At 42.4% G+C, this 15,794-nt stretch overlaps 1 protein-coding gene across 2 annotated transcripts in view; it reads right to left on the bottom strand.

Annotated features, from left to right (window-relative positions):
* Positions 1–7,311: 7,311 nt before the first annotated feature.
* The window catches only part of DNAJB12 (DnaJ heat shock protein family (Hsp40) member B12), a 62,239-nt gene continuing 53,756 nt past the window's right edge, over positions 7,312–15,794 (bottom strand). The window contains exons 7-9 of one of the 2 annotated variants that reach the window (XM_056530459.1): positions 11,508–11,680; positions 9,857–10,008; positions 7,312–7,912 (exon numbers count right to left, since the gene is read on the bottom strand). In XM_056530459.1, coding sequence (XP_056386434.1) covers positions 9,887–10,008; positions 11,508–11,680 — 295 coding nt within the window. In that variant the 3' untranslated portion in view covers positions 7,312–7,912; positions 9,857–9,886. The remainder of the gene's footprint in view (positions 7,913–9,856; positions 10,009–11,507; positions 11,681–15,794) is intronic. The other variant, XM_056530458.1, reaches the window with a different exon arrangement.

Here is a 15,794-nt window from a genome sequence, read left to right as displayed (position 1 = left end):
ATAATTAAGGTCTCTGGAAATAATATAGTCATGGACTTAAGACTCAATTAAACCATGTCCTTTAATCTGAGCTTTCTCTCCTGAAATATGCACTTGGATCTACATCAATTATTCAGTAATGCTAGGAATACTTTGCTTTATTTTTTTAATCGCTCTCTTTTTCCACTAACATACATAACCTGTTTCAAAATTCTGCCAGCTGCCCTAAGTGTTTGCTGGGTGCCCGTACATGTTCTCTTTTGATGCAATTTTTGAAGCCAAAGCTAGGAGAAAAGTGGAATGTCTTGCCTATACCTTCTTTATGTTCCACTCTAAGGACATGTTAACACTGAAAAATTGGTTATCGAAACTCCATGGTGTGAACCCCTAACATTAGTGTGAATGGGTCTTGCGCGGACCCGTTTACACTGCAGAATTTCAGCCGCTGAAATTGATCTGTGCAAAGAAAGAACATCTTCATTCTTTGTGCTGAATACATTGCCGTTAATGGTGACGGTACAGGGCCGCATGGTCCTACCCACAAAGTAGTTTGGTGACGGCTGCCAGATGTGAACATACCCTTAACAGCAAAAAAAAAAAAAACAGCTTTAGGCCAGTTTCACAGGGATGATTTATGCTTTTTTTTTTAATGCAGTTTTAGTTGGATTGCGTCCAAAATCAGGTGCTTTCCCCCCCCCCCCCCCTTTTTGTAAAGAAAACTTAAAGGGGTACTCCGGTGAAAACCTTTTTTCTTTTAAATCAACTGGTGGCAGAAAGTTAAACATATTTGTAAATTACTTCTATTAAAAAATCTTAATCCTTCCTGTACTTATTAGCTGCTGAATACTACAGAGGAAATTATTTTCTTTTTGGAATGCTCTCTGATGACATCACGAGCACAGATCTCTCTGCTGACTTTATTATAATAATAATAACGCTTTATTTATTGTTGTCCTTAGTGGGATTTGAACCGAAGTCCCCAGCACTGTAAGGCAGCAGTGCTAACCAATGAGCCCCCATGCTGCCCTTAGCATACATCTGCTATGCATGGTTGCTAAAATGGACAGAGATGTCAGCAGAGAGCACTGTGCTCGTGATGTCATCAGTGTTCCAAAAAGAAAGGAATTTCCTCTGTAGCATTCAGCAGCTAATAAGTACTGGAAGGATTAAGATTTTTTTTTTTAATAGAAGTAATTTACAAATATGTTCAACTTTCTGCCACCAGTTGATTTAAAAGAAAAATGGTTTTCACCGGAGTACCCCTTTAAGAGTGATACCTCCTTAAGCCATACAGTAAAAAAACAAAAAAAACAAACACATACTCTTTACTGTACTGCTTCCTGTTTAAGAGCAGTAGGTGTGTTACATTTGATGTACTTCCTGATCCCGAGCTTGTCATGTTTAGGTCACATCCTCTCTTAAAGGTGCAACCCCCATTTTTACTGAGGAGATGGCCTATTCTTCATACCCAGCGGAAATTTTTTTTTATTTTATTTTTTTATATCCAATTGCATCTGAATTCTGGCACATTAGCAAAAGTACTTGCATTTGAAGGCATGCCTGTTATGTCGTGGATCCGCTGCGCATTTCACCCTTTCAATGCAAGGGATAAATCCTCAGCATATTCAGAGTATAATGTGAAGTAAAGTTTTGTGAGTTTAGAAAATCATGCCAAAAACAAAAGAAGTTACCGCAAAACAATACGGTATGTAAACAGAGCCCTAAAAGCTTTCCCCACCAACAATCACCAGTAATTGAACCATCCTTTTCTGTCAGTCAATAAAAAAAATTATTTTCATTTATTTCTTAGTAATGTTGTTTTCCAGGAAAGTTGGGTGACAGTCATTCTAGCTCCGAGAGCTGGTGACACAGTTTTCGTAAAACTCTCAATAGCCCATCTTGCTGTAAGCCTCCGATACATTCCCAGCTCCTGTATGATCACTCAACTAGGTCTCTTCACCATTTTAAAGATTTTTTTTTTATTTGTTTTTGGATAAATCCTCAGTCTTCAGGTAATCTGCTCCTAATTTAGGCCAACACCTCCTAATAAACGAGTGGAGTGTCAGTGGTCACTGAAAACCTAAGGGTTTAAAGATATTGGGGGGTATTTATCAAAGGATTTATGTGTTTTTTTTCACGTAACTTTGGCGCAATACTTTGGCGCAGTGTCTTTTTGCGCCAAAGTTTGTCGCATCTTCTCCACTGTCATTTTTACAACTTTCTCAAAATCACACGGTCCTGTATGCGATTTCAACTTTAATCAGTAATTCATCATTTGCGCCAATCGATCTTTGGCACAATTTTGGCGCAAATCCCCGCCAAGAAATTTTGCACATGGAAAACACACTTACCAATGTCTGAAAATGTAAAGGCATCAAAATACATTAGGGTGCGTTCCCACAGGGCGTATACACGCTGTGTATTCCTCGCTCACTATACACACAGGGCTTTCCGGCAGCAGCCCTATGTGTGTAGTGAGTTTTAGAGGCGGGGCCGTGCGGCGGCGTGACTGTGACGCGCGGCTCCGCCTCCAAAACTCACTATACACATTGGGCTGTCTCCGGAAAGCCCTGTGTGTATAGTGAGCGAGGAATACGCAGCGTATTTCCCGCTGCTGCTGTAAATTTTGCGCTGCTGCCCTGTGGGAACACACCCTTAAACATTTTTTTTTTTTTTGTGAAAGCAGCGACGCCTCCAGGGCTGCTCAATACTATCCTGCGACATAGTTGTCTCTGAGGAACCTTCACCCTCCGTTGAGCCAGCATTGGACATGGCCACACAGGTTCAGGAAAGGTAAGCACTAAAGCAGTGGTCTCCAACCTGCGGACCTCCAGATGTTGCAAAACCACAACTCCCAGCATGCCCGGACAGCCAACGGCTGTCCGGGCATGCTGGGAATTGTAGTTTTGCAACATCTGGAGGTCCGCAGGTTGAAGACCACTGCACTAAAGTAACAAAACAAAAAAAAAAAAAGAAAACCCAAGTTGAAAATAAAATCCATTTCCCATGGTGGCTATAAACCCCACAAAAGAAAATAACTCATGTCGCTTGCTGATATCCTGCAGGAGGGACTCCGAAATGGCTGCTCTACAGGGTAAAATACGCGTCCTCTGTGGTGGTAAGTTCTGTGTAAAAGGCGCTGTGAACAGCTGATTTCAACATTTCAGCCAAAATTACTAACAACTTGCACCAAATGATAAATTTGGTGCATGTCCACAAAAACCAAAGTGAAAAAAAAAGGGTAAAAAGAAACGGTCAACAGGCAAAATTGATAAATACCCCCCCTTGTCATATGCTCCCTGCCACCTTTCTATGTGTTATAGACACTTATTACCTACAGTCCCAGGAGAAGCAGAATATCATGCATACTTGTGACAAGAGAGTTTCTGCTACTGAGAATTGTGGCAAGACCAAGTTCAAATCACTGCATACCCTGCCACCTCACCTGTCTATTTTTGGCTATTTCAGGATGGGTGATTTCAATCCTTTCAGCAACATGAACACTTTGATTTTGTAAGTGGCAAAGTAAATAATGACTGTACTGGTGGTTTTACTGCTGCCTTGTGGAGGCGGACTCGTATGTACTGACATTAGGGGAAGGTGCTTTGGTGAGCGCTTATTTTCCTGTTTTCAAATCAGTAAAATATGGTCCTGAAATGACATGTTCGCTGTGTGCATGTAATGTTTGCAGATTGTCCTTCTAAAAGCTTGTTCAGCTCCAGTTACCTTCAATGGTAGTGCATACATAGAACGTGTGAGATCATACATCACAAGATCAACTGTTCCATTTAACCCCAGGGGTACTCCGGTGAAAACCTTTTTCCTTTAAATCAACTGGTGCCAGAAAGTTTAACATATTTGTAAATTACTTCTATTAAAAATTCTTAATCCTTCCAGTACTTATTAGCTGCTGAATGCTACAGAGGAAATTCCTTTCTTTTTGGAACACTGATGACATCACGAGCACAGTGCTCTCTGCTGACATCTCTGTCCATTTTAGCAACCGTGCATAGCAGATGTATGCTAAGGGCAGCATGGTGGCTTGGTGGTTAGCACTGCTGCCTTGCAGTGCTTGGGACTTGGGTTCAAATCCCACTAAGGACAACAATAAATAAAGGGTTATGATTATTATTATAATAATGACGTCAGCAAAGAGAACTGTGCTCGTGATGTCATCAGAGAGAATTCCAAAAAGAAAAGAATTTCCTCTGTAGTATTCAGCAGCTAATAAGTACAGGAAGGATTAAGATTTTTTTAATTGAAGCAACTTACAAATCTGTTTAACTTTCTGGCACCAGTTGATTTAAAAGAAAAAAGGTCTTCACCGGAGTACCCCTTTAAGGACGCAGGGTTTTTAAGTATTTGCATTTTCATTTTTTCCTCATCACCTTCTAAAAATCATAACGCTTTAAATTTTGCACCTAAAATTCCATATTATGGCTTATTTTTTGCACCCCCAAATTCTACTTTGCAGTGACAGTCATTTTACAAAAAATCCACAGCGAAACAAAAAAAAAAATTCATTGTGTGATAAAAATTTAAGAAAAAATGCCATTTTGTAACTTTTCGGGGCTTGTTTCTACGCAGTGCGTTTTTTGGTAAAAATGACACCTTCATTCTGTAGGTCCATATGGTTAAAATGATACCCTACTTATATAGGTTTGATTTTGTATTACATCTGAAAAAATCTACATGCAGGAAAATGTATACGTTTAAAATTGTCATCTTCTGACCTCTATAACTTTTTTATTTTTCCGTGAACGGGCTGAATAGGGCTCATTTTTTGATCTGACCTTTTGATTGCTTTTTATTCATGATATAAAAAGTGACCAAAAATACACTATTTTGGACTTTGGAATTTTCTTGCATGTACGCCATTAACCGTGGCGTTTAATGATATATTTTTATAGTTCGGACATTTCCACACGCAGCGATGCCACATATGTTTATTTTTATTTACACTTTTTTCTTTAATGGGAAGGGGGGGGGGGGGGGTGATTCTTACTTTTATTAGGGAACGGTTAAATGATCTTTATTAACTTTTTCTTCCTTTTTTTTAAACACAATTTTTTTGCAGTGTTATAGCCCCCCTGGTGGCTATTTCACTGCACATACCAATCTCATACACAGATCATTGCCATGCATTGACACGGCAAAGATCAGTGTTATCGGCAGTCGATTGCTCAAGCCTGGATTTCTTGCTTGGAGCAATCAATTGCCGATTGGACGAGACAGAGGCAGGTAAGAGACCCTGCTGCTGCGTCCTAGCTGATCGGGACATCGCGATTTCACGATCAGCCCCACTGAGCTGCCGGGAAGCCTTTACTTTCATTTCAGACGCGGTGATCAATTTTGAACGCCGCGTCTAAAGGGTTAATAGCGCGCGGCACAACGATCGGTGTCGCACGCTATTAGCCGCCGGGACCGGGCGCAGGGCGTACAGGTACGACCTGTGTCCTTAAGAGGTTAAAGGGGTACTCCGGTGGAAAACTATTTATTTTAAATAAACTGGTGCCAGAAAGTTAAACAGATTTGTAAATTACTTCTATAAAATAAAAAAAATCCTTAATCCTTTTAGTACTTATCAGCTGCTGTTTACTACAGAGAAAGTTCTTTTCTTTTTGAATTTCTTTTCTATCTGTGCACAGTGCTCTCTGCTGACATCTCTGCCCTGTCAGGAATTGTCCAAAGTAGGAGCAAATCCCCATAGCAAACCTCTTCTGCTCCAGACAGTTCCTGGCATGGACATAGGTGTCCGCAGAGAGCACTGTGGACACTGCTGGCTCTAAGGCCAGGTTCACACTACGGAATCTCCGGGCAGAAAACTTCCGAGTGCGGCCAGTGCTGGCTGAATCAGTCGGCGCTAAGACCGTGCGGACAGTGCAGTCTCCAATAGACTGCAATGTGTTCTGCGAGTATTTCCGTCAGAAGAATGAGCAACGCCATTCTTCAGGCGGAAATTTCCAAGCAGATTTTCCGTTCACAAATTATGAAGTTTGAATTTGTGAAAGGAAATCCATTCACTACACTATACATTTTAGCAAGCGGAATTTCTGCCTCCAATTTCAAAGCGGAATTGCAGGCGGTAATTCCGTAGTGTGAACCTAGCCTAAGCGTTCAGAACATTTTGTTCCAAACGCTGAGCAGAGGAGTCATAGCCTAATGATAAGTTCTCATATTGGAAAATTGTACCAACATATTTAATGCACAAATTTTTTGCCTGTAATCCACATAAAAAGGGCTGTATAAGCAGTAAAAAGAAATTGCAGATTTTTTTTTGCAGATTAAGAAAGATGCAGACGTTAAATATGTTCATAAATTTTTTGATGTGTGAACCTAGCCAAAGGGTACTTTCACACAACTCAAATGCTGTAGGTCTGTTGTGGATTTTTCCAGTTGGCTAGGTTTATACTGCCTTTTAGCAGTCTGTCAAAAGTATTCCACTGAAAACATAAAGCAGACATACATTGTAACAGAGAGCAGGGGGCACCATTCATTTCAATGGTTGGAAGTGAGTCGTTCAGTAAGTCTGGGTTTGGGAGGTATGGAATATTTTAAGTGGAAAGGATCTCCTGCTTTGTCCAATCTGCTTAAAATATTGCATACGCTATTAAAGTCATTGAAATTAATGGTGCCCTTTGCTTTCTGTTTCAGTATATATGTCGGCATCCTGTTTTTGGCGTGATGCCCACGGATTCATACTGCTCAAATGCAATATAAACCTAGTTTTTACTGCAATATGGGAGCTCCAAATCCCGAACAAATCTGCAGCATTTCAGTGCAGTGTGAAAGCCCCCTAAAGCTGCAAATAAAAGATGCAGCATTTCTTGCATCCGACAATACAGTGATAACGGTCAGATACATATGCAATATGGTCTTCTTCTACACATTAAGAAGATATTACAACCAATAGGAATATCTGTGTGAGTTTGGGTTCTTATTGCCAGCATAGTGGAAGTTTGAAAACCAGGGTATGTCCACCAGGCCAGAAATGTTGTGAAATACATAAACAGCTATTAAAGCAAAGCAGAATCTGAGATTTGCCTCAAAGGGTTACTCCACTGGCCAGCGTTCGAAAGCAAATGTTCCGAACGCTGTTTTCGCGCCGCAGGGGTCGGCCACGCCCCTCGTGACATCATGGTCACGCCCCTCAATGCAAGTCAATGGGAGGGGGCGTGACTTGCATTGACAGGGCATGGCAAAGATGTCACGAGGGGCATGGCTGACCCCTGCAGCGCGATAACAGCGTTTGGAACATTTACTTCCGAACGCTGGCCAGTGGAGTAACCCTTTAAGACCACAATTTTCAATACTCTCTCCTAAAAGGAAACAATGAAATGTACACATTTAAATTGTCTCTAAATTTATTATATATACTTCAGTCGATGCAATTATTTTAAATACGAAAGACTCAGCTTTTGGCCAACGCCAACACAAAGATTCACACAACGGTTTAAATAGAGGAGCTGCTGAATTAATTCTCTTGAAAAGTACAACATATATACAGCTATAAATTAATTCTAAATAGATTTTCTCTTTTCATCTCTTTGTTCTAAAAGTCTTCAGATTCCGGTACGGTTAGTCATAGTAATCAGGCCACAGTCTCGGGGATCTGGCTTCTTGGCGCACAGAAGGTCATCTTCTTCCCAACTGCAGCAGAGCTTATATTATCCTAGAGGAGAGTGTAAAGTCTATGGGCAATGTATCGGGGTAGTGGGAAGAAGCTGAGAGGAGGTTCAGTCCTGCTTGTATAGCATCCAGTGCCGAAAAATGTCAAGAGGATTGTGCTTTGACATTTCTGAATTTTTAAATCAGGTTGAAGAGTCAGTAACGCACTAGGGAACAATGCGCTCCAGGCCCCCCAGCAGGAACCGAGGCCACGTGTCTCTTGGAACATAGTGTATTGCCAAAGATTTCCAGCTACTTCGAATATCTGCAAAAAACAGGACAAAGTATTCAGAATGTACTGAAAATGGCCGACAGCACCAAACTTTAGGAAATGCACTTACACTGTGTTAAAGGGAACACACAACGGTGTACGATTTACTCTGAATGTCTGTGCCATTTTACAGAACCCATAGTTGTATATTCAGTTGGGAAAGAGGTGCCAAGTCATTGCAGCTAGCTGTCTCCAGCCCTGGCTGAAAGAGCTCTCCTTATTTGCATATCAGGTGGGTGGTACTGTTCAGTGATTGACAGCTCTCTATATGCACACTTCTACAGATGGCTGTCAATCACTGAGCAGGACCACCTACTTGAATACTTAGCCCAGAATGATCAGAGATCTACATGAATATATTACAAGTTGTTTGTGTTCTCCCCCCCCCCTCTCTCTCTCTCTCTCTCTCTCTCTATCTCCCTCTCCCTCTCCCTCTCTCGTTCTCGAGAATCTCAATCTGCTAAACTTCTCCTGCTCTAGGCTGTGTGCAGATTATACTGTATTTTTAAATGTTTCATAGTGTGCATGGGCTCTGAGGGTACATTCAGATATACATAATCTGCTGCATGTTTGAAGCAAACCCATTATAGGTAGGAACAAAATCTGCTGTGGATTTTCCATTGTGGAAAATAATGTATAAAATCATTAAAAAAAAAAAAAGTTTTAAATGGACTGTCTCACAAAACAAAGAAACAGGAAGAAAGAATCTGTCATTTCAATCTATCTGCTCACTTGCATTCCCCTGCTATAAACTCACAAACACAAGTCTTAAAGGGGTACTACACTGGCCAGCGTTCAGCAGTAAATGTTCCGAGCGCTGTTTTCGCGCTGTGGTGGTCGGCCATGCCCCCCCCCAATGCAAGTCAATGAGAGGGGGCGTGACTACCGTCACGCCCCCTCCCATAGACTTGCATAGAGGGGGCGTGACAGTGATGTCATGAGGGGCATGGCTGACCACCGCAGCGCAAAAACAGCGTCCAGTGGAGTACTCCATTAAGCTTACAGTGGGAAAGTGCAAGCAAGTGAAAAAAAAAATATTCAGAATTATCCTATTTATTGATGCTTTTACTCGAGCTGCACAGAATGCTGGGAAAGGTTCGAGAAATATAAGAAAACTTGGATTACCCCTTTAATGAAATAAGAAGTGTCTCACATACGAATCTATACTGCATTTGGAGCAGACCTCACTAGTAAAACCATTGACCGGCTCTCATTAAATAGAAGCACTATAAGTAAATGTATAAAATAATGCTGGGCTGGTATGATCGGAGCATGAGAAGTATGTGCTCTTACACTAAAATTGTTGCATACTGTAGAAGAACACAAATTGTTGGCAATGTAAACGATTACGGTAGTTGACTGTGTCTCTCCGCTCAGTCGTGATAAGGACAAGCCACGGGATTTGCTTCTGGTGCCTCTTACTGCTGGTATTATGTAATGTTTGGTTCCTACTGTTTGTCTGCTGATTTTACAGAAGTATATAAAATAGCAATGCTCTCACTCCCCCGTACTTTTCTGTAAAATATTAAATGGGGTATTTTACAGAAAAAAAATAATATTTTGTTTGTAGTTCTTTCCAGTTTGACAGAATGCTCCCTGCTGTATGTGTCATGAACTGTCCACAGCAGGAGATGTTTTCTCTTGGAATTTGCTTGTGCTCTGGACAATTCCCAAAATAGATAGAGGAGGCAGCAGGGAGCACCCTGTAGGATAGGAAAGAACTGCATGAATGACCTCAGGGCACACAGCAGCTGATAAGTAATGGAAGAATTGAGATTTTTAAATAGAGGTTATTTAGAAATATGTATAACTTTCTGGCACCAGTGATTTGAAAATTCCCCCAGAATACCCTTTTTTTTGTTAAGAACACTTGACAATTTTTCCATAGGCAAATATGACACAGGCTTTAGTGAACCCAGAAAGTTGGTAAGTAGGCACCTGTGCTTACTCCATTGTGCTAAGCAGAGACTAGCCATGCATTGAGGCCTGGACTTCAGTCAGTCTGTTACAACTTGGGGTACCCATCCTTTGTGCTCTCTGGTACAGGTCAGCGTCCCCAAAGTATCGAGCTCTGTACAGTAATCCCTCCTCTGAAAGTAAACAGAAAAGTTAGCGGAGTCACCTTCACATGAAGCATCAATCACACAGCTGAAAATAGTTAACATTAACCATTTCATGCAGGTTATCATTTTAGAATATGATCTATTCTGCACTAGTGGATTATAGGTTATAGTGAATGCTTGTAAATTGAGTTGTGTGAATCTACAACTAGATTTGCTGAATTGGCCATGGATTGGTCTCGTTTTGAAAACGTTGTTCTGCTTCCCTAGTATATTGATTCCCCTAAGACATCTGGTAAGACACAGTTTTAGGACACCTCAGCCTCATACCAGACTTTTCTGGTGAACCAGAACTCTTGGAAAGTGGAATCACTTTTACGAGAAGAAATTGATCAACAGCAGATTCAGCAAATCTTTGGCTGGGTACGCACACTATATTTTGGTCAATTTTTTTGGTGCAGAACAGAACAACTGACCAAACTATTGTGTAAGAACCAAAGGCTTTCTGTGGATTTGCTCATCCCTACTTGAAAATATACATCAGGGATTCATCCATGTTGTGACTTTATGCTTTCTCTATATGCTGACATTACATCTACAACTCAACAAAAAGTGAACTTGATTGGTCAGAGTGTTCACTTAAAAGGGTACGCCGCATTCCTTTAGAATGCCGGCTGCTGCACCGGAGGCTAATGATGTCATGGCCACACCCCCTCATGACATCACAACCACACCCCTCAATGCAAGTCTACGGGAGGGGGCATGTCGACGTCACGATGGAGGAGTCAGCGCAGCATCGCTAGTCATCAGGCATGGAGCGAAGTCCGCTTTGTGCACCTGATGACTGCGGTGCCACAGCAGAGTTCGCGGGGGTGTTCCAGCAGCGGGACCCCCGCGATCAGACATCTTCGCCCCTAGACATCTTATCCCCTATCCAAAGGATAGGGGCTGAGTAACCCTTAAAAGCATAACTAATTGTATGAAAAATTACTATAGCTGTTTACTAGAGATGAGCAAACTTACAGTAAATTCGATTCGTCACAAACTTCTCGGCTCGGCAGTTGATGACTTTTCCTGCATAAATTAGTTCAGCTTTCAGGTGCTCCGGTGGGCTGGAAAAGGTGGATACAGTCCTAGGAGACTCTTTCCTAGGAATGTATCCACCTTTTCCAGCCCACCGGAGCACCTGAAGGCTGAACTAATTTACGCAGGATAAGTCATCAACTTCCGAGCCGAGAAGTTTGTGATGAATCGAATTTACTGTAAGTTCGCTCATCTCTACTGTTTACATTTAACTGAATCCTCTGATGAAAATATACTGCATTATTGCATTTAATGTAAGTAGTGAATTGTGACATTTCTACATGTAATAGAATGCAGACTGTCATAGCATTGTCCCTGATCTAAAGGTTAGATTGGCTATACACTAGTAGATTCTGTTTATGTCTGTGGGGACATCCAATTTTGTTATCTATCTATCGAGCTCTAGGCATGTTTTACTCTCCACTTTTCAAGTTTACTGTACTTACTCTGCTGCTTCTCCTTCCAGCAGTTATTCCTTAGATTGGCTATAAAGTCTTCTTCTACGCTTCTTTCTACATTTCGTAGATTATTGCCAGTATATTCTGTCTCAAAGCTGTCAGACACATAAAATGGGACCTTAAGGTGCTCAGTGAACCTCTTGTGTATATGACCCACTGACCTGCATATAAAAGAACCAGCACAATGAGTCAATAGCAGTAAATATGATCTCCAACAGAAACCCAACTACCCCTGCATCCCAATTGTTTACTATACTCTAGACCTATTTTATACATTGGCATCCTGTCAAAATGGGATGCCAATGTATTAGCACACCCCTTTCACTTTAAAGGACAAGTCTCATGATCAAAAACGTATTCCCTATCCGGAGGATAAGGGATAAGTTTTAGATTGCGGGGGGGTCCGAGCGCAGGAGCCCATTCACTCTCCCCCCCCCCCCACCGCTCCGTCAGATAGAGGATAAGTTTTTGAGCACAAGACTTGTCCTTTAATGTCAACTAGTGACTCAAAAGCACAGCAGACTATGCTTTTGAGTCCTGCAAAGTAAATGCACGAATGGGGCAACTGCCAGTATACATTTTGATAGGATGGTGATGTATAATAAACAGGTACAGTATCAGGCTCATGGGCCTCAATAGAAGCTGGCGACATGCACAGTGCAGAGGTATATAGAAGTACAGTATCAGGCTCATGGGCCTCAATAGAAGCTGGCCACATGCACAGTGCAGAGGTATATAGAAGTACAGTATCAGGCTCATGGACCTCTACAGAAGCTGGCCACATGCACAGTGCAGAGGTATAAAGAAGTACAGTATCAGGCTCATGGTAATGGACCTCTACAGAAGCTGGCCACATGCACGGTGCAGAGGTATATAGAAGTACAGTATCGGGCTCATGGATCTCTACAGAAGCTGGCCACATGCACAGTGCAGAGGTATAAAGAAGTACAGTATCAGGCTCATGGTAATGGACCTCTACAGAAGCTGGCCACATGCACAGTGCAGAGGTATATAGAAGTACAGTATCAGGCTCATGGTAATGGACCTCTACAGAAGCTGGCCACATGCACAGTGCAGAGGTATATAGAAGTACAGTATCAGGCTCATGGTAATGGACCTCTACAGAAGCTGGCCACATGCACAGTGCAGAGGTATATAGAAGTACAGTATCAGGCTCATGGTAATGGACCTCTACAGAAGCTGGCCACATGCACAGTGCAGAGGTATATAGAAGTACAGTATCAGGCTCATGGTAATGGACCTCTACAGAAGCTGGCCACATGCACAGTGCAGAGGTATATAGAAGTACAGTATCAGGCTCATGGTAATGGACCTCTACAGAAGCTGGCCACATGCATGGTGCAGAGGTATATAGAAGTACAGTATCAGGCTCATGGGCCTCAATAGAAGCTGGCCACATGCACAGTGCAGAGGTATATAGAAGTGCAGTATCAGGCTCATGGTAATGGACCTCTACAGAAGCTGGCCACATGCTCAGTGCAGAGGTATATAGAAGTACAGTATCAGGCTCATGGTAATGGACCTCTACAGAAGCTGGCCACATGCACAGTGCAGAGGTATATAGAAGTACAGTATCAGGCTCATGGTAATGGACCTCTACAGAAGCTGGCCACATGCACAGTGCAGAGGTATATAGAAGTACAGTATCAGGCTCATGGTAATGGTCCTCTACAGAAGCTGGCCACATGCATGGTGCAGAGGTATATAGAAGTACAGTATCAGGCTCATGGGCCTCAATAGAAGCTGGCCACATGCACAGTGCAGAGGTATATAGAAGTGCAGTATCAGGCTCATGGTAATGGACCTCTACAGAAGCTGGCCACATGCACAGTGCAGAGGTATATAGAAGTACAGTATCAGGCTCATGGTAATGGACCTCTACAGAAGCTGGCCACATGCACAGTGCAGAGGTATATAGAAGTACAGTATCAGGCTCATGGTAATGGTCCTCTACAGAAGCTGGCCACATGCATGGTGCAGAGGTATATAGAAGTACAGTATCAGGCTCATGGGCCTCAATAGAAGCTGGCCACATGCACAGTGCAGAGGTATATAGAAGTGCAGTATCAGGCTCATGGTAATGGACCTCTACAGAAGCTGGCCACATGCACAGTGCAGAGGTATATAGAAGTACAGTATCAGGCTCATGGTAATGGACCTCTACAGAAGCTGGCCACATGCACAGTGCAGAGGTATATAGAAGTACAGTATCAGGCTCATGGTAATGGACCTCTACAGAAGCTGGCCACATGCATGGTGCAGAGGTATATAGAAGTACAGTATCAGGCTCATGGTAATGGACCTCTACAGAAGCTGGCCACATGCACGGTGCAGAGGTATATAGAAGTACAGTATCAGGCTCATGGGCCTCAATAGAAGCTGGCCACATGCACAGTGCAGAGGTATATAGAAGTGCAGTATCAGGCTCATGGTAATGGACCTCTACAGAAGCTGACCACATGCACGGTGCAGAGGTATATAGAAGTACAGTATCAGGCTCATGGTAATGGACCTCTACAAAAGCTGACCACATGCACGGTGCAGAGGTATATAGAAGTACAGTATCAGGCTCATGGGCCTCAATAGAAGCTGGCCACATGCACGGTGCAGAGGTATATAGAAGTGCAGTATCAGGCTCATGGTAATGGACCTCTACAAAAGCTGACCACATGCACGGTGCAGAGGTATATAGAAGTACAGTATCAGGCTCATGGTAATGGACCTCTACAAAAGCTGACCACATGCACGGTGCAGAGGTATATAGAAGTACAGTATCAGGCTCATGGTAATGGACCTCTACAGAAGCTGGCCACATGCACGGTGCAGAGGTCTATAGCGGTATAGTATATAGAATTTCTATAAAGGACCATGAGCGCTATAGTGTACCTCTGTACCATGCATGTGGCCAGCTTATATTGTCCTGCCTGCGCAAACTACCTTTATCATTATCCATTAGTTGTTTCAGCCCTGAACAAAGTTATAAGCAGAACCCAACTTGCAGGCAGAACAAATTTGTTTTTTTCTGTATGATCCAACCTTAGGTATTTTGTCTTATAAGAATGTATTTTTTTGTTTGTTTTTTAGTGCCTTGGAAAGCTGCTCCATTGCTATACATGGACACCTAGTAGGAGATTTATGATAACCTGTGTAAAGGTAAGTGAAGCAGTTTCCCATAGCAACCAGATTGCAGCTTTCATTTTTTAGAGGCCTTTTTAAAACAAAAGCTGGAATCTGATTGGTTGCTATGGGAAACTGCTCCACTGTACCTTTACACAGGTTTTGACAACATCTTCCTACCACTGATTTCAAGTATAATTCTATTTGGTGGAAGTGCTGTGAAGAGACTCCATACACTTTAGACATGCAGCGGCTGAACCTGCCTTTTACTGCAGTACCAGCCAGCTGTGGTGCCGTATGTATAGAGGCCTCACAACTCTTCCCCAACAGAAGAAATCAGGGGACAGAAGGTCGGGCAGGTTGGGTTTCAATCCATTTGTCTATTCAGAAAACACAAACTCTTGGCTGAGCTGGCCATCTAAGGGTATGGTGGCATTGGGAGAGATCGCTGTTGGCCAAACAAGTGCTTGGTCAAAAGCTGACATGCATATGACTTACTTTACATCAAGTCCCTAAATAATGGTGGCATGAGAGGTTATACAGCTGTAAGGCTGGGTTCACACCACATTTTATTAAAACGGGAAACGGATCCGGAAGGGGGAATGAAAATCGGGCACTCCCATACCCCAGCCGGACCTGGTCCGCATCTCATTCATTTGAATGACCCAACCAGAGTCAGATAGGGAGTCCGGTTGGCTCATTTTTGCCCCGTATCCGGTTTTGTGACCGGACCTAAAACCGTGGCATGAATGAGATACTGGCCAAATCCGGCTAGGGTACAGGAGTGCCCGGTTTTCCCATCCCCCCAGCTGGATCCAGTCCCTGAATGGGATAAACATAGTGTGAACCCAGCCTTAGCCAGAAAAATAAGCTATGAAGTCTTTGATTGAGATGAGACTGATCAGGACATCTCTTGTCCAAATGCACTATATCACACTATATAATAGGACATATGGACAAGCTCTTCATTAGCAACAGGGCTTGGCAAAACATGAATGGGAGAAATCTGGATATCCAATAAGCTTTCTAGGCATAAGAATGGATTTATATTGTGTCAACAATAGAAAAAAAAACATTAAATGTGAAAAGTCTCTCTAAACAGAAACCTGACTAACTAAATCAACAACAGATAGGTCC

This window comes from Hyla sarda, chromosome 7, assembly GCF_029499605.1.
Source record: "Hyla sarda isolate aHylSar1 chromosome 7, aHylSar1.hap1, whole genome shotgun sequence".
In the NCBI taxonomy this organism is placed as follows: Eukaryota; Metazoa; Chordata; class Amphibia; order Anura; family Hylidae; genus Hyla; species Hyla sarda.
Note: the sequence above shows the minus strand (reverse complement) of the source record. Positions and strands in the feature narration are given on the sequence as shown.